The sequence below is a fragment of the Hemitrygon akajei genome, chromosome 10 (genome assembly GCF_048418815.1).
Source record: "Hemitrygon akajei chromosome 10, sHemAka1.3, whole genome shotgun sequence".
Classification (NCBI taxonomy): domain Eukaryota; kingdom Metazoa; phylum Chordata; class Chondrichthyes; order Myliobatiformes; family Dasyatidae; genus Hemitrygon; species Hemitrygon akajei.
Window position 1 is genome coordinate 88,094 of NC_133133.1, and position 24,202 is coordinate 112,295.

The 24,202-nt window shown below is 45.1% G+C and overlaps 2 protein-coding genes across 2 annotated transcripts in view; one reads left to right on the forward strand and one right to left on the reverse strand.

Moving 5' to 3' along the window:
- The window catches only part of LOC140734138 (uncharacterized), a 111,999-nt gene that overhangs the window by 76,506 nt on the left and 11,291 nt on the right, over positions 1-24,202 (forward strand). Inside the window, exon 10 of the mRNA XM_073057718.1 lies at positions 9,900-10,156. Coding sequence (XP_072913819.1) covers positions 9,900-10,156 — 257 coding nt within the window. The remainder of the gene's footprint in view (positions 1-9,899; positions 10,157-24,202) is intronic.
- On the reverse strand, positions 19,663-21,246 carry LOC140734042 (general transcription factor II-I repeat domain-containing protein 2A-like). The gene is made up of 2 exons (XM_073057622.1): positions 19,969-21,246; positions 19,663-19,883 (listed from the first exon to the last, which is right to left on the reverse strand). The coding sequence occupies exon 1, from the start codon at positions 20,996-20,998 to the stop codon at positions 19,973-19,975; it is 1,026 nt and encodes a 341-aa protein (XP_072913723.1). The 5' UTR covers positions 20,999-21,246; the 3' UTR covers positions 19,663-19,883; positions 19,969-19,972.

The window sequence follows — 24,202 nt, forward strand, 5'->3', positions numbered from 1 at the left end:
GCACATGGATGAAAGAAGAATGGAGGGTTATGGGGCAGTGTGGATTCAGTACTTTTTTTTAAAGGATTATATGGGTCAGCACAACATGGAGGGCTGAATGGCCTGTACTGTGCTGTAGTGTTCTATGGTTCTATAGATGTTGCCTAGCCTGCTGAGTTCTTCCAGTATTTTGTGTGTGTTGCTCAGATTTCCAGCATTTGCAGATTATTTCTTGTTTGTAATATGATGATGCAGCTTGTTAGGATACACTGTACTGCGCAATTGTAGGATAACATAGAAGAAAGAACATAGAAATCCACAACACATTACGGGCCCTTCAGCCCACAACGTTGTCCCGACCATGTAACCTACTCTAGAAACGGCCTAGAATTTCCATACTGCATAGCCCTCTATTTTTCTAAGCTTTGTGTACCTATCTAAGAAGCTCTTAAAAGACCCTATTGTATTCACATCCACCACTCTGTGGAAAAACTACCTCTGACATTGCTCCTGTACCTACTTCCAAGCACCTTAAAGCTATGCCCCCTCATATTAGCCAATTCAGCCTGGGGAAGAAGCCTCTGGCTATCCACACAATCATTGCCTCTCATCATATTATACACCTCTATCAGGTCACCTTTCATCCATAACCGCTGCAAAGAGAAGAGGCCAAGTTCACTCAACCTATTCTCATAAGGCATACTCTCCAATCTTTGTAAATCTTCTCTGCACTCTCTCTATATCCTTCCTGTAGTGAGGTGGTCAAAACTGAACACAGTACTCCAAGTGGGGTCGAACTAAGGTCTTATATCGAACTAAGGTCTTTGTATCCCAACCTGGTACTCCAGCTGCAGTACTGCCGACAAAAAAGCCTTGCAGAGGGTGGTTAAGGGGGCAGAGAAGGTTATTGGGGTCTCCCTACCTTCTGTCCAAGACCTCTTTCAGAGTCAATGCCTCCAGAAGACACGGTACATCATTAAAGACCCTTCACACCCTCTCCATAAACTGTTTGTTCTTCTGACATCAGGCAAACGTTACAGGAGCATCAAAACAAAAACCACAAGGCTACTAAACAGCTTCCTCCCACAAGCAGTCAGACTGCTAAATAGCTGCTCTACCTGACTCTGCTTTGGACACTTTTAACTTGCACTGGACACTTATAACTTGATTTTAACCGACATGTGGCTGTTGTGTTTTCCTATTTATTGTTGCGTTTGTTATGTTATGATTGCACTTGCCCCTGGGAAACACTGTCTCATTCTGCCCTGCAGAGCTGATGTATGGTTGGAATGACAATAAAGTTTTTGAATCTTGAATCTTGAATCTGAATATAGCTGCAATATTACCTCATGGCTCTTGAACTCAATCCCATGGCTAATGAATGCCAATATACCATATGCCTTCTTAACAACACTGTCAACCTGCAAAGCAGCTTTGAGTGTCCTAATGACCCAGTCCCAAGATCCCTCTGATCCTCCAGACTCCCAACAGACTTAGCATTAATACTATATTCTGTCTTCAAATTTGACCTACCAAAATGAACTACTTCACACTTATCTTTGTTGAACTCCATCTCCTACTTCTCAGCCCAATTCTGCATCCTAATGATGTCCCGCTATAAACTCTGGACAGCCCTCCAGACTATCTACAACACCCCCAACTTTTGTGTTATCAGCAAACTTACTAACATGCCCTTCCTCATCCAGGTCATTTATAAAAATTACAAAGAGGAGGCAACCCAGAACAGATCCCTGCGGAACACCACTGGTCACTGATCTCCACCACAAGCAATCTACAACCATCCTTTGCCTCTGTGAGCAAGCTAATTCTAGTTTCACAGAGCAAGGTCTCCTTGGGTCCCATTCCTCATGGCTTTCTGAATGAGCCATGCATGGGGAATCTTATCAAATACATTACTAAAATCCATTTGCACTACATCCACTGCTCTACCTTCTTGTCTGTGTTTTGTTATATCCTCAAAGAATTCAGTCATGCTCTAAAGGCACAACCTGCCCTTGGCAAAGCCATGCCAACTATCCCTAATCAGGTTATGTCTCTCCAAAAGCTCATAAATCCTGCCTCTTGGGATCTTCTTCAGCAACTTGCCCACTACGTCAACATGGCTTTGTGCGTAGTAGGTAATGTTTAACAAATCTATTAGAGTTTTTTTGAGGGGGGTTACAAGGAAAGTGGATGAAGGGAAGGCAGTGGATGTTGTCTACATGGACTTCAGTAAGGCCTTTGACAAGGTCCCACATGGGAAGTTAGTTAGGAAGATTCAGTCGCTAGGTATACATGGTGAGGTAGTAAATTGGATTAAACATTGGCTCAATGGGAGAAGCCAGAGAGTGGTAGTGGAAGATTGCTACTCTGAGTGAAGGCCTGTGACTAGTGGTGTGCCACAGGGATCAGTGCTGGGTCCATTGTTATTTGTCATCTATATCAATGATCTGGATGATAATGTGGTAAATTAGATCAGCAAATTTGCTAATGATACAAAGATTGGAGGTGTAGTGGACAGTAAGGAAGATTTTCAAAGCTTGCAGAGGGATCTGGACCAGCTGGAAAAATGGGCTGAAAAATGGCAGATGGAGTTTAATACAGACAAGTGTAAGGTATTGCACTTTGGAAGGAAAAACCAAGATAGAACATACAAGGTAAATGGTAGGGCACTGAGGAGTGCAGTAGAAGAGGGATCTAGGAATACAGATACAAAATTCCCTAAAAGTGGTGTCATAGGTAGATAGGGTCGTAAAGGGCTTTTGGTACATTGGCCTTTATAAATCAAAGTATTGAGTATAAGAGTTGGAATGTTATGGTGAGGTTGTATAAGGCATTGGTGAGGCCGAATTTGGAGTATTGTGTGTAGTTTTGGTCACCAAATTATGGGAAGGATATTAATAAGGTTGAAAGAGTGCAGAGAAGGTTTACAAGGATGTTGCCAGGACTTGAGAAACTGAGTTACAAAGAAAGGTTGAATAGGTTAGGACTTTATTCCCTGGAACGTAGAAGAATGAGGGGAGACTTGATAGAGGTGTATAAAATTATGATGGGTATAGATAGAGTGAATGCAAGCAGGCTTTTTCCACTGAGGCTATTGAAGAAAAAAACCAGAGGACATTGGTTAAGGGTGAAGGGGGAAACGTTTAAAGGGAACATAAGAGGGGGGCTTCTTCACACAGGGAGTGGTGGGAGTGTGGAATGAGCTGACAGATGAAGTGGTAAATGCGGGCTCACTTTTAATATTTAAGAAAAACTTGGACAGGTACATGGATGAGAGGTGTATAGAGGGATATGGGCCAGACTTTCAGGTCAGTGGGACTAGGCAGAAAAATGGTTCGGCATAGCCAAGAAGGGCCAAAAGGCCTGTTTCTGTGCTGTAATGTTCTATGGTACTGAAGTAAGACTCACTGGTCTATAATTTCTACTCCCTTTCTTGAACAAGGGAACAGCATTTGCAACCCTTCAACCCTCTGGTACTTCTCCTGTACCTATTGATGATGCAAAGATCAGTGCCATAGGCTCAGCAATTTCCTCCCTTTCTTCCCACAGTAGCCTGGGGTGTATCTCGTCCGGACCTGGTGACTTATGTAACTTAATGCTTTTCAAAAGCTCCAGCACATCCTCTTTCTTAATGTCTATATGCTCATCATTTCAGTCTGCTGTAAGTCATCCTTACAACTGCCAAGGTCCCTTTCCCTGGTGAACATTGAAGCAAAGTATTCATTAAGTACATCCACTACCTCCTCTGACTCTGTGCACGTTTCTACTATTGCTCCTGATTGGTCCTATTCTCACACAGCTCATCCTCTTGCCCTTCACGTACTTTGTAAAATGCCTTGGGGTTTTCCTTAATCCTGCTCGCCAAAGCCTTCTCATGGCCCCTTCTAGCTCTCCTAATTTCATTCTTGAGCACCTTCCTGGCACTTGTAATTTTCTATAGTGCTAACTGTACCTAGTTTCTTGATCCTTTCATAAGCTTTTCTTATCATCTTAACTAGATTTTCTACATCCTTTGTACACCACTTTTCTTTTACCCTACCATCCTTTCCCTGCCTCAATGGAACATATCTATGCAAAACGCCATGCAAATAATCCCTGACCATTTGCCACATTTCTGCCATGCATTTTCCTGAGAACATCTGCTCCCATGTTTCTGCCTAATAGCATTCCCCTACCTAATATAACAATTGCAGCACGAAAACAGGCCATCTCGGCCCTTCTAGGCCATGCCGAACGCTTACTCTCACCTAATCCCACTGACCCGCACTCAGCCCATAACCCTCCATTCCTTTCCTGTCCATATACCTATCCAATTTTACTTTAAATGACAATACCGAACCTGCCTCTACCACTTCTACTGGAAGCTCATTCCACACAGCTACCACTCTCTGAGTAAAGAAATCCCCCCTCATGTTACCCTTAAACCGTTGCCCCCTAACTCTCAACTCATGTCCTCTTGTTTGAATCTCCCCTACTCTCAATGGAAAAAGCCTATCCACGTCAACTCTATCTATCCCCTCATAATTTTAAATACTTCTATCAAGTCCCCCCTCAACCTTCTACGCTCCAAAGAATAAAGACCTAACTTGTTCAATCTTTCCCTTTTAAAAATTAAATGTTTTCCCAATTTGTCTGCTCCTCTCCCTCTCTAGCACTATACTGAAGGAGATAGAGCTGTGATCACCAGCTCCAAATTGCTCTACACTGAGAGATCTGACAACTGGCCAGGTTCATTTCCCAATACCAGATCAAGTACAGCCTCTCCTCTAGTTGGCTTATCTACATACTGCGTCAGGAAGCCTTCCTAAACACACCTAACAAACTCCACCCCATCCAAACCCCTTGCTCTAATGAGAAGTCAGTCAATATTAGGAAAGTTAAAAATCACCCATCACAACAGCCTATTATTATTGCACCATTCCAGAATCTGCCTCCCTATCTGCTACTTGATGTCTCTGCTACTATTGGGTATCTATAAAAAATACCCAGCAGAATTATTGCCCGCTCTCTGTTTCTGACTTCCTCCCACACTGACTCAGTAGACAATCTCTCCATGACTTTTCTGCAACCCTGATAATATCCCAGATTAGCAGTGCCATGCCCTTATCTCTTTTGCCTGCCTCTTTTCCTTTTGAAACATCTAAAGCCTAGCACATTCAGCATCCATTCCTGCCCCTGAGACATGCAAGTCTCTGTGATGGCCACAACGTCATAGTTCCACAGATTGATCCATACTCTAAGTTCATCCGCCATGCTTATGATATTCCTTGCAATAAAATAAACGCATCTCAGACCATCTAGTTGAGTGCATCTTAGAGCAGCTTGTACTGGAGCCTACCAGGGAGAAGGCAATTCTGGATCTAGTGTTGTATAATGAAATGGATTTGATAAGGGAACTCGAGGTAAAGGAGCCATTAGGAGGTTAGATAATATGATAAATTTTAATCTACAATTTGAGAGGGAGAAGGGAAAATCGGAAGTGTCAGTGTTACAGTTGAACAAAGGGGATTATGGAGCCATGAGGGAGGAACTAGCCAAAGTTGACTGGAAGGATACCCTAGCAGGGATGACAGTGGAACAACAATGGCAGGTATTTCTGGGAATAATACAGAAGGTGCAGGATCAGTTCTTTCCAAAGAGGAAGAAAGATTCTAAGGAGAGTAGGGGGCGACTGTGGCTGACAAGGGAAGTCAAGGACAGTATAAAAATAAAAGAGAAGAAGTATAACTTTGCAAAGATGAGCGGGAAGCCAGAGGATTGGGAAACAAAGAGCAACAGAAGATTACTAAAAAGGCAATACGGGGAGAAAAGATGAGGTATGAAGGTAAGCTAGCCAGGAATATAAAGGAGGATAGTAAAAGCTTCTTCAGGTATGTGAAGAGGAAAAAATTAGTTAAGACCAAAGTTGGGCCCTTGAATGGAAAAACTGGGTGAATTTATTATGGGGAACAAGGAAATGGCAGACGAGCTGAACGGGTACTTTGGATCTGTCTTCACTAGGGAAGGCACAAACAATCTCCCAGATGTAATAGTGGCCAGAGGACCTAGGGTAACGGAGGAACTGAAGGAAATTCACATTAGGCAGAAAATGGTGTTGGGTAGACTGATGGGACTGAAGGCTGATAAATCCCCAGGGCCTGATGGTCTGCATCCCAGGGTACTTAAGGAGGTGGCTCTAGAAATCGTGGACACATTGGTAATCATTTTCCAATGTTCTATAGATTCAGGATCAGTTCCTGAGGATTGGAGGATAGCTAATGTTATCCCACTTTTTAAGAAAGGAAGAAGGGAGAAAATGGGGAATTATAGACCAGTTAGCCTGACATTAGTGGTGGGGAAGATGCTAGAGTCAATTATAAAAGATGAAATAGCAGCACATTTGGATAGCAGTAACAGGATCAGTCCGAGTCAGCATGGATTTACGAAGGGGAAATCATGCTTGACCAATCTTCTGGAATTTTTTGAGGATGGAACTATGAAAATGGACAAGGGAGAACCAGTGGATGTAGTGTACCTGGACTTTCAGAAAGCCTTTGATAAGGTCCTACATAGGAGATTAGTGGGCAAAATTAGAGCACATGGTATTGGGGGTAGGGTACTAACATGGATGGAAAATTGGTCGGCAGACAGGAAACACAGAGTAGGGATTAACGGGTCCTTTTCAGAATGGCAGGCAGTGACTAGTGGGGTACCGCAAGGCTCAGTGCTGGGACCACAGCTATTTACAATATACATTAATGATTTAGATGAAGGGATTAAAAGTAACATTAGCAAATTTGCAGATGATACAAAGCTGGGTGGCAATGTGAAATGTGAGGAGGATGTTAGGAGAATGCAGGGTGACTTGGACAGGTTGGGTGAAGTGGGCAGATGCAGTTTAATGTGGATAAATGTGAGGTTATCCACTTTGGTGGCAAGAACAGGAAGGCAGATTACTATCTGAATGGTGTCAAGTTAGGAAAAGGGGAAGTACAACGAGATCTAGGTGTCCTTGTTTATCAGTCACTGAAAGTAAGCATGCCCGTACAACAGGCAGTGAAGAAAGCTAATGGCATGTTGGCCTTCATAACAAGGGGAGTTGAGTATAGGAGCAAAGAGGTCCTTCTGCAGTTGTGCAGGGCCCTGGTGGGGCTACACCTGGAGTATTGTGTTCAGTTTTAGTCTCCACATTTGAGGAAGGACATTCTTGCTATTGAGGGAGTGCAGCATAGGTTAACGAGGTTGATTCCCGGGATGGCGGGACTGCCATATGTTGAAAGATTGGTGCGACTGGGCTTGTATACACTAGAATTTAGAAGGATGAGAAGGGGATCTGATTGAAACATATAAGATTATTAAGGGATTGGACACGCTAGAGGCAGGAAACATGTTTCCAATGTTGGGGGAGTCCAGAACCAGAGGCCACAGTTTAAGAATAAGGGGTAGGCCATTTAGAACAGAGTTGAGGAAAAACTTTTTCACCCAGAGAGTTGTGGATCTATGGAATGCTTTGCCTCAGAAGGCAGTGGAGGCCAATTCTCTGGATGCTTTCAAGAAAGAGTTAGAACTCTAACTAAGAGTTAGATGCCTTGTGCAGGAAGGCACAGAGTCGAATGTACTTCCTAAGAAGGTTGGCGTCATTCAATGTCTGTAGTGAGATGCTGAAGATGTTCTATAGGTCAGTTGTGGAGAGCGCCCTCTTCTTTGTGGTGGCGTGTTGGGGAGGAAGCATTAAGAAGAGGGATGCCTCACGTCTTAATAAGCTGGTAAGGAAGGCGGGCTCTGTCGTGGGCAAAGTACTGGAGAGTTTAACATCGGTAGCTGAGCGAAGGGCGCTGAGTAGGCTACGGTCAATTATGGATAACTCTGAACATCCTCTACATAGCACCATCCAGAGACAGAGAAGCAGTTTCAGTGACAGGTTACTATCGATGCAATGCTCCTCAGACAGGATGAAGAGGTCAATACTCCCCAATGCCATTAGGCTTTACAATTCTACCGCCAGGACTTAAGAACTTTTTAAAAGCTATTATTAATGCTTTTTGAGACGGTGATTTAGATGCATATCATATTTTTTTTTTACTGAGTTAAGTATTGTATGTAATTAGTTTTGCTACAACAAGTGTATGGGACATTGGAAAAAAAGTTGAATTTCCCCATGGGGATGAATAAAGTATCTATCTATCTATCTATCTATCTAAAGATAGCGGAATCAAGGGATATGGGGAGAAGGCAGGAACAGGTTACTGATGGTGGATGATCAGCCATGATCACATTGAATGGTGGTGCTGGCTCAAAGGGCTAATTGGCCTACTCCTGCACCTATTGTCTATTGTTTATCTTTGCTCTATCATCTGCCTATCATTCCTCATAAACTCCCTACAAAGTGTCTCTGCTTGTGCGCCAACCGCCCCATCTTCTGCTTCTTCAATTCGGTCCCACCCCCCTGCAAATCTATTTTAAACCCTCCCCAGTAGCATTACCAAACCTCCATTCCAGGATATTGGTTCCCTTCCAGTTCAGGTGCAACCCATCCCAGTTGTACAGGTCATTCCTTCCCCAGAAAAGGTTCCAGTGATCCAAAACACAAAACTCTGCCCCCTGCACCATCTTCTCAGCCACTCGTTCATCTGCGCTATTTTCCTGTTCTGACCTTCCCTAGCTCATTGCACAGGGAGTAATCCAAAGATTACCACCTTGGAGGCCCTGCTCTTCAGCTTCTTTCTTAACTCCCTAAATTTACTGTGCAGGACCCCTACCCCTCGCCTGCCTATGTCATTGGTACTAATATGTACCATGACCTCTGGCTGCTCACTCTCCCCTTGAAGAATATTCTGGCATCTCTTTTGTTGTTGCAGAATCCCCTAACTATCAAGACCCCTATGACTATTGCTCCACCTGACTTCACCCCACCCTTCTGAGGCTCAGAGCTGACCACAGTGCTATTGGTCTGGCTCCTGCTGCCTTGCCCAAATAGGTCATCCCCGTCATCAGTATCCAAGGGGGTATAGCTGTTACCAATGGGAATAGACACCAGGGGACTCCGCACTGATTTCTTTCTCCCTTTACCTCTCTGTGTTCACCCATTTACTCCCTGAATTCTGCACTCTGGGTGTAACCACCTGCTCAAAAGTCTTATCTATCAATTGCTCTGCCTCCCGGATGATCCTTAGTTCATCCAGTTCCAGTTCCTTTATGCAGTGTTTCAAGAGCTGTAGTTGGTTGCACTTCCCGCAGGTGTAGTCATCAGAGAGACCATCAAGTTCCATGAATTGCCACATCCTACAGGAGGTGCATTTCACTGCCATATCTGCCATCCTGCCTGCTCTGTACAATGGGCAACCAACACCAAATCAGCAATGAGAAAGGAAAAACCTAACCTTCTTACCTGTTCCTTTGGCCTCAGCCTCTTCTCATCAAAGTCTCTTGAGTCAAAGCCTATAAGTTCTTACTCTGACTCTAGCCCCCACTCTGAAGGTGGCCGTTAGATCCTCTCTTTTATGGTTTAAAAAATAAGAAAAGCCCCCATGCAAAGAAAGAATTCACTGTGTTTGGTGGTACTGTGCCTGCCTTCCACTGTTGCCAATGCCATGGGTACTTCCCTTGCCTGTGCACTGGCTACCGTTTTTAAGAAAAATACCTGTGCAAGGAGATAGAACTCACCACCTTTTCGTGAGTATGGATGTGCAGATCTGAAATCAATTCAGAAAACACTGGCAGCCTCAACATCGATTGTGTGAGAAACCCAGTGAGTGTTCAATGTCAGTGACTTTCTATTAGTACTGTCCATTTAACAGGAGGCTGGCCTGGCAAATCCAAATAGTAACTAAAAATAGGTGAGAATAGAGCCAGAATTATTATTGAGTAATTTGAATCAGAAGATTTTGTTCATATTTTTGGGTTCTCTCACTAATATGCTTATTATTTTCTTAATTAAGCACTGTACCAAAGGACAACTGTGTTATATCAGAACTTATAAATGTCGGTGAAGTAGGTGGAAGTGTTGTACATCAGAATGGAAAGTCCAGCTCATGGATCATTGATGAGTTTATCGAGCTTGGTGTTTGTTCAAAGACCAGCAAGTTAACCGTGGCTGCCTGTGACGCCGAGGTTTGTAACCAAAGCATTCCGGAGATTGGATGTGAAGAGAATGGAGGAGTGACGTCTTTGGCCAAATCCATCGAGGGAGCAGCAGGTACAGTCTATTTCAACACTTCCCAATGGTCTGTGAGGTAATGGGATAGAGCCAAGTCCCGTCACTCCACTTGGCTACAGGTTGATAGGAAACAATGATAGGTTGACAGGTTGATAGGAACAATGTAGTGCATTGTTGCTGAGCTAATAATTCAGAGAACATTCACTCCAATTGTACCACTGCAGATTAGAAGTTTGAATTTGTTTTTTTTAAGCAATTGGTCCTGTAGAAGTGTCCATTAGGCTTCCTGGATTAACACAAAGAGACAGCAGATGTTGACATCTAGAAAACAAGCAATCTGTTGGAGTATTTCAATGAGTCAAGCAGCATCTGTGAAGGGTAGGGGCGAGGAATTGTTGACATTTCAAGTTGAAACGCGGAGCGGCTGAGCCTGCAGCATAGTTAAGTGCCAGTGTGTCTATACCTTCATTGTGATCAGAATTGGCTTGACAGTCAATGCAAGAAAGCCCATTTGTGCACAATCTTAAAGGCCTACCCCTTTGGAGGTACATGCCTTGCCAAAGAGATACTGCAGGCCTGAAAAATGTTGGTGTTGAAAATTGCAAATGTCACTCCACTCTTTAAGAAAGGAGGAGGCAGCAGAAGGGAGTTATAGACCAGTTAGCCTGACCTCAGTGGTTGGGAATATGTTGGAGTCAGTTGTTAAGATTAAGGTTATGGACAATAGGACAATGTCAGCATGGTTTCCTTGAGGGAAAATCTTGCCTGACAAACCTGTTGGAATTCTTTGAGAAGATTAAATGTAGGGTACATAAAGGGGATATAGTGGATGTTGTATATTTGGATTTTCAGGTCATTGGGTGTATTTAAGGTGGAGATTGGTAGGTTCTTGACTGACCACGGCTTCATAGTTTACAGGAAGAAGGCTGGGGAGTGTTATTGAGGAAGGAAAAAAAGATTTGCCATGATTGAATGGTGGAGAAGACTCAATGGGCCAAATGGCCTAATTCTGCTCCTATGTCTTATGTTGAATTCTGCTGTCAGAGAGTGTGTTCAAATACAACTTATTAAGAATGGCAAGAAAATCACAGCTTTTGTTCCAGCTGGTTGCTTGAATTTCAGAGAGGAAGACGATGAAATTCTGGTTGCTGATTTTGGTTGTTAGTGATGTTCCTGGTGTCCTTTTCAATGTGCTTAAAGTAGCCAGTATATCTTAGCTGGCCCTATAAAGAGGCAAGAAGGAAAGACCAACCTTGAAACTTTTCATTAGATAAACAAGTATGGAAAATCAAATCTTTTAAAGTCAATAAAAAACTTAATGCAAGACTTTGAACTGAAGTGCCAACAATTTCTTCTCATTCCTCCCCCTACCCCACACACTCCCTCTCCCTCTTCCCTGCAAAATCCACCTTCATCCCCCCTCACTCTCCGCTCTATCCCCACCCTCCCTCTCCACCCCTCCCCGATCTCTCCCCCTCCCTCTCACCCCTCCCCTCTCTCCCCCTCCCCCTCTCTCCCCCTGCCCTCTATCCCCCTCCCCTCTATCCCCCTCCCCTCTATCCCCCTCCCCTCTATCCCCCTCCCCCTCTCTCCTCTCTCTTCCCCCTCTCCCTGCTCTCTCCCCTCTCTCTTTCACTGCCCCCTCTCTTCCCCACTCCCTCACTCACCCCCTCTCCCCTTCCCCTCCCCTTCCCCTCTCCCCTTCCACCCCTCCCCTCCCCTCTCTCACCCTCCCCTCTCTCCCCCTTCCCCTCCTCCCCTCTCCCCCTTCCCCCTCACCCTCTCTTCCCCCTCTCTGTCCCCTATTTCTCTTCCCCCCTATTTCTCTTCCCCAGACTCACCCCATCCCTCTCTCCCCCTCTCCTCTCTCCCCGTCCCTCTCCCTCTCTTCTCTCCCCCTTCCCTCTCTCTCGCCTCTCCCCTTCTCCCCTCTCCCCCTCCTTGTCCCCTCCCCCTCCCTTCTCCCTACCCTTTCCCTCTCCCCTCTCCTTCCCCTTTCCCTCTCTCCCCACCTCTGTCCCCTCTCCTCCCTCTCTCAGTCCACCTATTTCTCTTCCCCACTCCCTCGCTCACCCCATCCCTCTCTCTCCCCCTCCCTCTCTCCCCTCCCCTCCCCCTCCTCCACCTCTCCTCTCCCCTCCTCCCTTTCCCGACCCCCTCTCCCCCTCCTTTCCCCCATCTCTCACCATCTCTCTCACTGTCTCTCTCACCCTCTCTCTCGTTCCCTTCCCCTCTCTCTCCCTCCTTCTCCCCGCTCTTCCCCTTCTCACCCCCTCTCGCCCCCTCCCCTCCCCTCCCTCTCCTCTCCTCCTCTCCCCTCCCTCCCCTCCCTCTCCCCTCCCCTCCCTCTCCCCTCCCCCTCTCCTCCCCCTCTCCTCCTCCCCCTCTCCTCCTCCCCCTCTCCTCCTCCCCTCTCCTCCTCCCCCCTCCTCCTCCCCTCTCCTCCTCCCCTCTCCTCCGCTTCTCCCTCCCCTCTTCTCTCCCCTCTCCCTCTCCTCTCCCTCTCCTCTCCTCCGCCTCTCCCCTCCCCTCCCTCCCCTCTCCTCTCCACTCTCCCCTCCCCATCCTCCCTTTCCCCACCCCCTCTCCCCTCTCTTTTCCCCCTGTCTCTCACCATCTCTCTCACTCTCCCTTTGTCTCTCTCACCCTCTCTCTCCTTCCCTTCCCCTCCCTCTCCTCCCCCCATCGGCCCCCTCCCCTCCTCCCCCTCGCTTCTCCTTGTCTCCACTCCTCTCCACTCTCCCCCCCCCCCTCCTGCTTCCTCTTTTCCTCTCCCCCTCTCTCCTTGACCCACTGAGTTCTTCCACCAGGCTCCTGTATCAGAAGCCTGCAAGGCCCTCTATACTGAGAAATAAGGAAGCTTAGAGCATTGCTGCTGCTAGACCTGTTGAGATTTGAAGGTGTGTCATCTGTAGCAGGTCTTAATGAAGGACTTGGCCCAAAACATCAACTGAATAATGTCCATAGATGCTGCCTGTCCTGCTGAGTTCCTCCATGTCCCCCTGTTCCATCCTAAAGAAGGCTTTCAGCCTGAAACGTCGACTGTTTATTCATTTCCATAGACTCTGCCTGACCTGCTGGGTTCATCCAGCATTTTGTATTTGTTAATTTACAGCAGACTTAGTTAAATTATTTTTGGATGGAGAGAAGGTTTCAGCATTTGTTCTTTTATTACTGATGTTGTTACGTTTACAAGTGTCCTTGGCCATCATATAATAGCAAACACAAGATTAATTCAGAACTGTACGGACATAATCATTGGTAAAAGCAAAAACTTAGCAGCGCAGCAGCTTCTGCGGAGGCAAAAAGATGGTTGGCAATCCTGTAACTGTTTGATTTTTGCTGAAAGTTCCAGCATCTGCAGTCTCTGTTGCTAAAAAGCATTTCCCTGTTAGCAAAAGGCTGAAGAGACACAGTTCTTTTCTTGGAGAAGATAAATTAACATCAACAGTGGTTTCAGGAGAGAGGGTTCAGTTAACCATATTTGATGCGAAACATTAAATCATTGAAATGTTCCCATATTCCAATAATTGACTGGATCCTGTAGCCAAGTACTGTCAATGAGACTGTTGGACCATGGCAACTGTAGTATATGGGTTCAGGAAAGAAGGTGGACTCAGATGCTCGATTTTTCCAGGTTGAGATAGTGAATCTGTTGTAGCTTAGTTGTATGACTGCAGTCTGAGAGGCGTATGAAATATGCCTCTCTGCTATGTACGTTTTAGCTTAGCTTGCCTGAGTCTGAGAGAGGCATAAGACCAAAAGACATAGGAGCAGAATTCGGCTGCTCAACTTATTGAGTCTGCTCCGCCATTCCATCATGACTGATTTATTATCCCTCTCAACCCCATTCTCCTGTCTTTTCCCCATAATCTTTGACACCCTGACTAACTGTGAAGCTATCAACCTTTGCTTTAAATATGCTTAGTGATTTGGTCTCCACAGCCGTCCATGACAGTGAATTTCACAGATTCACCAACATCTGGCTAAAATAATTCTTCCTCATCTCTGTTCTAAATGCATGTCCCTCCATTCTGACACTGTGTGCTCTGGTCCTAGGCACACCCACGATAGCAAACATCCTCTCCACATCCACTCTGTCTAGGCCCTTCAATATTCAATAGGTTTCAATGAGATGCATCTCTCCCCCCCCACCTCTCATTCTTCTAAACTCCAGCAAGTACAGGACCAGTGCCATCAAACACTTCTCAAATGTTAACCCTTTCTTTCCCAGAATCATTCTTGGGAATTTCCTCCGGGCCCTCTCCAATGTCAGTGCATCTTTTCTTAGGTAAAGGGACCCAGACTGGTCACATACTCCAAGTGTAATCCAACTAATGCCTTATGAAGCCTCAGCATGACATCCTTATTTTTATATTCTAGTCATCTTGAAATGAATGCTAACATCGCATTTGCCTTCCTCACCACCAACTCAACCTGCAAGTTAACCTTTAGGGAATCCAGCACAAAGATTACCAAGTCCCTTTGCGTCTCTGATATTTGAGTTTTCTCCCCAGTTAGAAAATAGTCTGCAGCTTTTTTTCTGTTTCCAAAGTGCATGATCACACGCTTATATTCCATCTCCCAATCTATCCAAGAACTTCTGCACCTTCTCTGCTTCTTCAACACTTCCTGCCACTCCATCCATTTTTGTATCATCTGCAAACATGGATACAAAGCTATCAATCCTATCATACAAATCTTTGACATATAACATGAAAAGAAGCAGTCATAACATCAACCCCTACAGAACACCACTCGATACCAGCAGCCAAACAGCCTCAGTTTATTTAGACTCTGCCTCCTGCCACTGAACCAATCTTCTATCCTTGCTAGTAGATTTCCTGCAATACCATGGCTCTTAACTTGTTAAACAGCCTCATGTACATCACCTTGCCAAGGGCCTTCTGAAAATCCAAGTATACAATGTCCACTGACTCTCCTTTGTTGATATTGCTTGTTACTTGGAAACATAGAAATCTACAACACATTACAGGCCCTTCAGCCCACAGTGTTGTGCCAATCATGTAACTACTCTAGAAACTGCTTAGAATTTCCCTACCACATAGCCCTCTACTTTTCTAAGCTCCATGTACCTATCCAAGAGTCTTAAAAGACCCTGTTGTATCCACTTCTGCCACCTTCGCTGGTAGTGCATTCCACACCTATTACTCTCTGCGAGAAATGCTTACCTCTGACATCCCCTTTGCACCTACTTCCAAGCACCTTAAAACTATGCCCCCATGTTTTAGTCATTTCAGCCCTGGGGAAAAGCCTCTGGCTATTCACACAATCAGTGCCTCTCATCATCTTATGCACCTCTATCAGGTCACCTCTCATCCTCTGTCGCTCCAAGGAGAAAAGGCCAAGTTCACTCAACCTATTCTCATAATTCATGCCCTCCAATCCAGGCAACTTCCTTGTAAATCTCCTCTGCACTGTCTCTATAGTATCCACATCATTCCTGTAATGAAGTGACCAGAACTGAACACAGTACTCCAAGTGGGATCTAACTAAGGTCTTAAATGGCTGTAACATTACCTCACAGCTCTTGAACTCAATCCCATGGTTGATGAAGGCCATCACACCATAGGGCTTCTTAAAAACACTGTCAACTTGCGCAGCAACTTTGAGTGTCCTATGTACATGGATCCTCCACACTGCTTACCACAAATATTATATTCTGTCTTCAAATTCGACCGACCGAAATGAACCACTTCACGCTTAACTGGGTTGAACTCTATCTGCCACCTCAGCCAGCCCTGCATCCTATCAATGTCGCGCTATAACCCCTGACAACCCTCAAGACTATCTATAACACCCCCAACTTTTGTGTCATCAGCAAACTTACTCACCCTTCTACTTCCTCATCCAGGTCATTTATAAAAATCACAAAGAGGAGGGGTCCCAGAACAGATCCCTGTGGAACACCACTAGTTACTTACCTTCACGTGGAATACAAACCATCTACAACCACCCTTTGCCTTCTGTGGGCAAGCCAATTCTGGATTCACAAAGCAAGGTCTCCTTGGATCCCGTGCCTCATGGCTTTCTGACATATCTTCGTATGGGGAACCTTATCAGGTGCCTTACTGAAATCCATATACACTGCATCCACTGCTCTGCCTTCATCAATGTGTTTTGTTACATCCTCAAAGAATTCAGTCCGGTTCGTAAGACATAACCTGCCCTTGACATAGCCATGCTGATTACCCCTAATCAGATTATGTCTGTCCAAATGTTCATAAATCCTTCCTCACAGGATCTGCTCCAACAGCTTGCCCACCACTGAAGTAAGGATCACTGGTCTATTATTTCCTGGGTTATCTCTACTCCCTGTCTTGCTAACAGTTGCATCCCTCCAATCCTCTGGTACTTCTCCCATCCTTATTAATGATGCCAAGATAATCTCCAGAGGCTCAGCAATCTCCCCCACCCTCACTTTCCACAGTAGCCCTGGGTATATCTCATCTAGTCCTGACAATTTATCTAACTTAGTACCTTTCAAATGCTCCAGCACATCCTCTTTCTTAATGTCTGTACACTCAAGTGTTTCGGGTCCGCTGTAAGTCATCCCTACAATTGCCAAGGTCCTTTTCACTGGTAAATATTGAAGCAAAGTATTCATTAAGTACCTCTGCTACCTCTTCCAGCTCCATGCACACGTTTCCACTCTTGTTCCTGATTGGTCCTATACTCACATGGTTCATCCTCTTGCACCTCAATTACTTGTAGAACTCCTTGAGGTTTTCCTTAATCCTGCTCACCAAGGCCTTCTCATGGCTCCTACCAGCTTCCATAATTCTTCCTGGCACCCTTGTAATTTTCTAGAGCACTAAATGTACCTAGCTTCTTGATCCTTTCATAAGCTTTCTTTTCTGCTTAACTAGATTTTCTACATCCTTTGTACACCATGGTTCTTTTACCCTGCCACCTTCCCTGCCTCAGTGGAACATACCTATGCAGAACTCCGTGTAAATGTTCCCTGAACATCTGCCATATTTCTGCCGTGCCTTTCCTGAGAACATCTGCTCCCAATTTATTTTCCCAAGTTTCTGCCTCATAGCATCATTTTTCCCCCCTACCCCAATTAAATTTTTTCCCAAATTGTTTACTCCTAACCTTCTCCAGCACTATGATAAAGGAGATAGAGTTGTGGTCACTACCTCCAAAACACTCTTCCACCGAGAGATCTGACACCTGACCAGATTCATTTCCCAATACCAGATCAAATACAGCTTCTCTTTTTGTTGGCTTATCTACATATTGTTTAGGAAACCTTTCTAAACACACCTAATGAATTCCACCCCATCTAAACCACTTGCTCTAAAGAGATGCCAGTTGACATTGGAAAAGTTAAAATCACCCATCATGACAACCTTATTATTATTGCACCGTTCCAGAATCTGCCTGCCTATCTGTTCCTCAATGTCTCTGTTACTATAAAGAGGTCTATTAAAAAAAAGTTATTTCTCCCTTCCTGTTTCTGACTTCCATCCACAGCGACTCAGTAGACAATCCCTTCATGACTTATTCCTTTTTTGCAGCCATGATACTATCCCTGATTAGCAGTGCTGCTCCCCCACCTCTTGTGCCTCCCTCCCTGTCCTTTTTGAAACATATAAAGCCTGGCATACTCAGCAGCCTTTCCTGCCCTCAGTCATCTAAGTCTCTGTAATGGCCACAACATCATAGTTCCACATATTGATCCATGCTTTTGATCCGCCTTGTTTATGATACTCCTTGCATTAAAATAGACACATTTCAAATCATCTGGCTGAGTGCATCTTTGTTCTATCATCTGCCTGTCCTTCCTCATAAACTGCCCACAAGCTGTTACTAATTGTGCACCAACTGCCCCATCCTATGCTTCATCACTTTGGTTCCCACCTCCATGCAAATCTAGTTTAAACCCCCTCCAGCAGCATTAGCAAACCTCCCTCCCACAATATTGTTCCCCTCTAGTTCAGGTGCAACCCATCCCACTTGTACAAGTCATCCCTTCCCCAGAAAAGGTTCCAATGATCCAAGAACTTGAAGCCCTTCCCCCTGCACCATCTTCTCAGCCACACATTCATCTGCACTATCTTCTTGTTCTGACCCTCACTAGCTCATGGCATTGGGAGTAATCTGGAGATTACCATCTTGGAGATCCTGCTCTTAAGTCTCCTTCCTAAATCCCTGAAGTTACTGCAGAGGACCGCTACCCCTCTCCTGCATATGTCATTGGTACCAATACGCACCACGACCTCTGGATACAGACTTTTCCCTACAAGAATATTCTGCAACTGCTCAGAGACATCCTGGACCCTGGCATCCGAGAGGCATACAGTATCTTGGCATCTCTTTTGCTGCCGCAGAATCTCCTATCTGTCCCCCTAACTTTTGAGTCCCCTGTGATCATTGCTCCACCTGACTTCACCCTGCCCTTCTGAGGCTCAGAGCTGACCACAGTGCTATTGGTCTGGCTGCTGCTGCCTTGCCCAGATGGGTCATCCCCCTCAGTAGTAATTTCCTCAAAGAATTCCAACAGATTTGTCAGGCAACATGTCCCTTTGAGGAAACCATGCTGACTTTGACCTAATCTGTCATGCACCTCCAAGTACCCCAAAACCTCATCCTTAGTAATGAACTCCATCATCTTCCCAAACACTGAAGTTAGGCTAACTGGCTTGTACTTTCCTTTCTTCTGCCTCCATCCTTTCTTAAAGAGTAGAATGATATTTGCAATTTTACAGTCCTCCAGAATCTATTGATTCTTAAAAGGTCATTATTAATGTCTTCCCACAATTTTCTCAGCTACCTCTTTTAGACCATCTGGTCCAAGTGACATTGACCTTCAGACCTTTCAGTTTCCCAAACACCTTCTACTTAGTGATAGCAACTACACTCAGTTCTGCCCCTGAGACTCTTGAATTTCTGGCATTCTGCTATTCTCTTCCACAGTGAAGTCTGACACAAAATACTTAATAAAATTCATCTGCCATTTCTTTGTCCTCCTTTACTACCTCACTAGTGTCATTTTCCAGCAGTCAATATCCACTCTGGCTTATATTTTATCTTTTATATACCTGAAAATACCTTTGGTGTCTTTGATATTTTTGGCTAGCTTACTTTAATGCTTCATTTTTCTTGTTGCTTTCTGTTGGTTTTTAAAAACTTCCCAATCCTCAAACTTCCACCGCTGATTTTTTTGCTATATTATACGTCCTCTTTTGCTTTTATGCTGACTTTGAATTTCCTTGTCACTCCAGCTGCTCATTCTCCTTTTAGAATACTTCTTCATCTTTGGGATGTATCTATCCTGCACCTTCCAAACTGCCCCAGAAAAACTCCAGCCATTGCTGTTCTGCCATCATCCCTTTCAATCAACTTAGGCTAGCTCAGGGGTCGGCAACCTTTACCACTGAAAGAGCCATTTGGACCCGTTTCCCACAGAAAAGAAAACAGTGGGAGCCACAAAACCCGTTTGACATTTAAAATGAAATAACACTGCATACAACTTTTTTTTTTGCCTTTATGCTATGTATAAACAAACTATAATGTGTTGCATTTATGAAATCGATGAACTCCTGCAGAGAAAACGAAATTACATTTCTGCATGCAACAAAAACATTTTGAACTCTGAAAAAAAGACGTTGGGTTGAAGGTTACATTTAAGTAAAATACTCAATGTCTATTTGAGTCCTTCTTGTATTTATGAAAAATGCCGAACTTTAATTGTCCGCCAGCAGCAAACGAAAAATAACGTCAGCCAGCTGTCAACCTGAAAAATAAAAGGACTATTTCACTGAACAATGAAAAAATATGAATATACGTAAAATAATAGGCAATTAAAATATTTATCATACTTGGTTAATGGGATTTCTGCTCCTGGACCTCAGCGCACAGCGTCTGCACATCAGGGTTGTATGACGTCACCTTCATCTTTACACAGGATCGCAAGCTGTCATCTGTGAGGCGTGCACGATGTTTGTTTTTAATAAAGTTCATGTTGGAGAACACCTGCTCACATACATATGTGGATCCAAAGATCGACAGGACTCCAAGTGCATACTTTTTAATGTTTACATAAATGTCGGGGATAGCATTCCATGTTTCGGACACAAGTTTGTCCGGTTTGGGGAGGTTTTCAATATCACTCCATTTGTGATTCTGAGCAAGGATGGCCTTCTGACAGGCAACATCTTCAAGGTCTGCTGTCAAGCGTCTAAACTTGGACACCCATATGTCTTTGTCGGCTATGTCGGCCAGTTCCATCTCAAGATCAGGTTGACTCACACCTGCCAATGCAGTCGTATTCAGTAGGGATGGATCGACGCTTCGGGGAGTGACCGGGAAGGATAATGTGTTTTTTTCCTCTCTGAACTCACAGAAGCGTTTCCCAAACGATGTTTGCATTGCGATGATTGCAGAATTTAAATACTCCGAATTTATCATGTCGTGAGCTTGTTTGAACTCTCTCAAATTGGGGAAGTGAGACAATGTGCCTTTCTGTAAATCTCTGGCAAGCACTGTCAACTTGCGCTCGAATGCCAAAACATCCTCCAACATGTGCAGGGCTATGCATCCTTTCCCCTGAAGAGCTGTGTTCAGCGTGTTCAGGTGCGCTGTCATGTCTACCATGAAGTGTAGCTTTTCCAGCCACTCTGGCTGTTCCAGCTCAGGAAAGGTGAGCCCTTTGCTGCCCAGGAAAGTTTTCACTTCTTCCAGACATGCGACAAAGCGTTTCAGCACCTCCCCTCTGGACAGCCACCGGACTTTGTTGTGCAGCAGGAGATCAGAATATGCGCTTTCCAGCTCATCCAGTAACAAACGGAATTGACGGTGATTTAAACTTTTTGCCATTATTTTATTGACAATCTGAATGACAACATCCATTACTTCTGTGCATTCCAGAGGAAATGTTTGAGCGCACAGTGCCTCTTGGTGCAAGTCAGCAGCTTTCTGTCCAGCGACTTCTGCAGTAAAGCCACAAACCCTTGTGCGCTCCTGTCATACTTGGTGCCCCATCAGTAGCTACTGACACCAGGTGGGTGGTCTTTATTCCTTTGGCTCTTAAACAATTCAAGACAGCCTCACAGATGTCCTCCCCCCATGTTTGGCCTTTTAGAGGTATCAACTCAATCATTTCTTCCTGTGGCCCGGCAGAGTTTACATACCGACAGAACAGCGCTATTTGTTCAATATCACCTTTGTCTTTAGACTCGTCACAGGCAATCGAGTAGGCCACAGCTGAATTGATGTCTTTAATTTGCTGTCTTGTGATGTCTTCTGCCATTTTTATGGTTCTGTCTTTGACAGTCTTTGCAGAGAGGGGCATATCCCTGATTTTCTGCACAATTTCACTTAAAATTGCATTTTAAAGTCCGTGAATAGATGTTCTGAAACCTTAATGAAAGATTCTTTTATATATTCACCATCTGTAAACTGCTTCCCGTGCCTGACTATTTCCTGAGCGGCAAAAAAACTAGCATATTTAGTTGATTTTCCAGACTTCATCCACTTCTTGAAATTATTTTTGTTCAGATCAACCTTCCGCATCAGTTCCGAAACGGCTTTTTTTCTCTCATCTCCATCCGGATATGACTAGCAAAGGCTGCGTGTTTATTCTGGAAATGTCTTGCGACATTTGACTTTTTGTTGTTTGCTAGTTTCTCATTGCATATTAAGCATACCGGTAAACCAGTTTCGTCAGCAGTGAAAGCAAATGAATCTGCCCACGTATCATTAAACGTTCTGTTTTCTTCAGTCACTTTTCTTTTTTTAGAATTCTCCATAGTTAGCCTACCTTGGATCGAAAAATTAAAGAAATCGCGCACTGGCGGGTGTCAGGCATTGGCAGTGGTGACGTATATTAATAGCGACAAAAAACACGTTTTATTTAGATTGTACAAGATCACCATAATCTTCAAATTTAGAATTACATTTCAAAAACTAACAAACTAACATAAAATACATTTTAATTAAATACTCATCATTTATTTTCCAAAGCCACAGGGAGCCGCAGCACAGATGAAAGAGCCGCATGCGGCTCCGGAGCCGTGGGTTGCCGACCTATGGGCTAGCTCCTCTCACATGCCTCTGTAATTCCCTTTACTCCTCTGTAATACTAATACATCTGACTTTGTTCCTGCTCCACAACTCATATCTGCATACCTCAACTCAGTTTTATTCCCCCCCCCCCCCCCAGTTCGTTCCCTTCCTACCTTCATCCATGACACTTCACATGCTGTTGATCTGTTCAGTGATTTCAAGTTCCCTGGGCCCAAGCATCTTATTTTCTCTGTGGATGTCCAGTCCCTATACACATCCATCCCCCCACCAGGAAGTAACACATTATATTCCGTCTGGTTAGCCTCCAACCTGATGGCATGAACATCGATTTCTCAAACTTCCACTATAATCATATAACAATTACAGCACGGAATCAGGCCATCTCAGCCCTTCTAGTCCCTTACTCTCACCTAGTCCCACCAGCTCTCCCGTCCATTCTGCTCTCCAATGTCCGCTCCCTGGACAATAAAATGGACTACATCCGACTCCAACGTAATACTCGGTGGGAGTACAGAGTTTGCTCCACGTATGTCTTCACAGAGACATGGCTCAATGATGGGATTTCAGACGCTGCCATTCAGCTAGATGGGCTAGCCTTTTCTCGTGTGGACAGAGATGCAGCTCTCTCCAGTAAGACTTGCGGTGGTGGCTTGTGTGTCTACATCAACACGGAATGGTGTAAGAACTCTGTACTGGTTTCCAGACACTGCTCATCGCTAGTGGAGATTCTGGCTATTAGATACAGACCATTTTATTTGCCACGGGAATTCACCTCTGTCCTTATATTCGGTGTCTACATTCCCCCCCAGCGCTACTGCTAAGGAGGCGCTCTGTGAACTGTATGGGGCTATTAGCGAACTGCAGAACGCACACCCTGATGGTCTGTATATTGTCGCCGGTGATCTTAACCACGCAAACCTTAAGTCAGTGCTCCCCAAATTCCATCAGTATATGGACTTTGCAACGAGGGGGGAGAACGTGTTGGACCTGGTTTACACAAACATCCCCGACACGTACCGGGCAGAGCCCCGCCCCCACCTCGGATACTCAGACCACATCTCTGTTATGCTAATCCCAGCATACAGACCGCTCGTCAGGCGCTCCAGACCAGTTCAGAAGCAGGTGAAAACCTGGCCAGCAGGAGCCATCTCTGCTCTTCAAGTCTGCTTTGAGCACACTGACTGGCACATGTTCAAGGAGGCTGCAATCAATGGCGACTCTACCAACTTAGAGGAGTACACAGCATCAGTGACCAGCTACATCAGCAAGTGCATTGATGATGTTACTCTGTCCAAGACCATCACTATACGCACTAACCAGAAGCCATGGATGACCGCAGAGGTGCAGGCGCTGCTGAGGTCCCGTGACTCCGCCTTCAGAGCAGGTGACAAGGCAGCTCTAACAACAGCAAGGGCCAAACTGTCCCGAGCCATCAGAGGGGCAAAACGTGCACACGCCCAGCTAATCCACAGCCACTTCCAGGACAGCAGCAACACGAGGCGCATGTGGAAGGGCATCCAGGACATCACCAATTACAGGACCACATCACCTGACTGTGCAGGTGATGCCTCCCTCCCAGATGCGCTGAATAGCTTCTACACTGATTTTGAGGAGGAAAATAACGTGGCGGCGAGGAAGTCCACCCCTCCTACAAATGAACAGGTGCTGTGTCTCACAGTGGCCGACGTGAAAAGAACCCTGTGCAGGGTCAACCCACGGAAGGCTGCTGGACCAGACAACATCCCTGGTAGAGTGCTGAGAGGATGTGCAGACCAGCTAGCAGATGTTCTCACTAACATCTTCAACATCACCCTGAGCAGCACCACCGTTCCAACGTGCTTCAAGGCCGCCACCATCGTCCCCGTGCCGAAGAAGTCTTCAGTGTCCTGCCTAAATGACTACCATCCTGTTGCACTTACATCCATCATCATGAAGTGTTTCAAGAGGCTCATCATGAGGCATATCGAGACCCTGCTGACCCCCCCTCACTGGACCCCCCCCTGTAGTTTGCGTACTATCCCAACCACT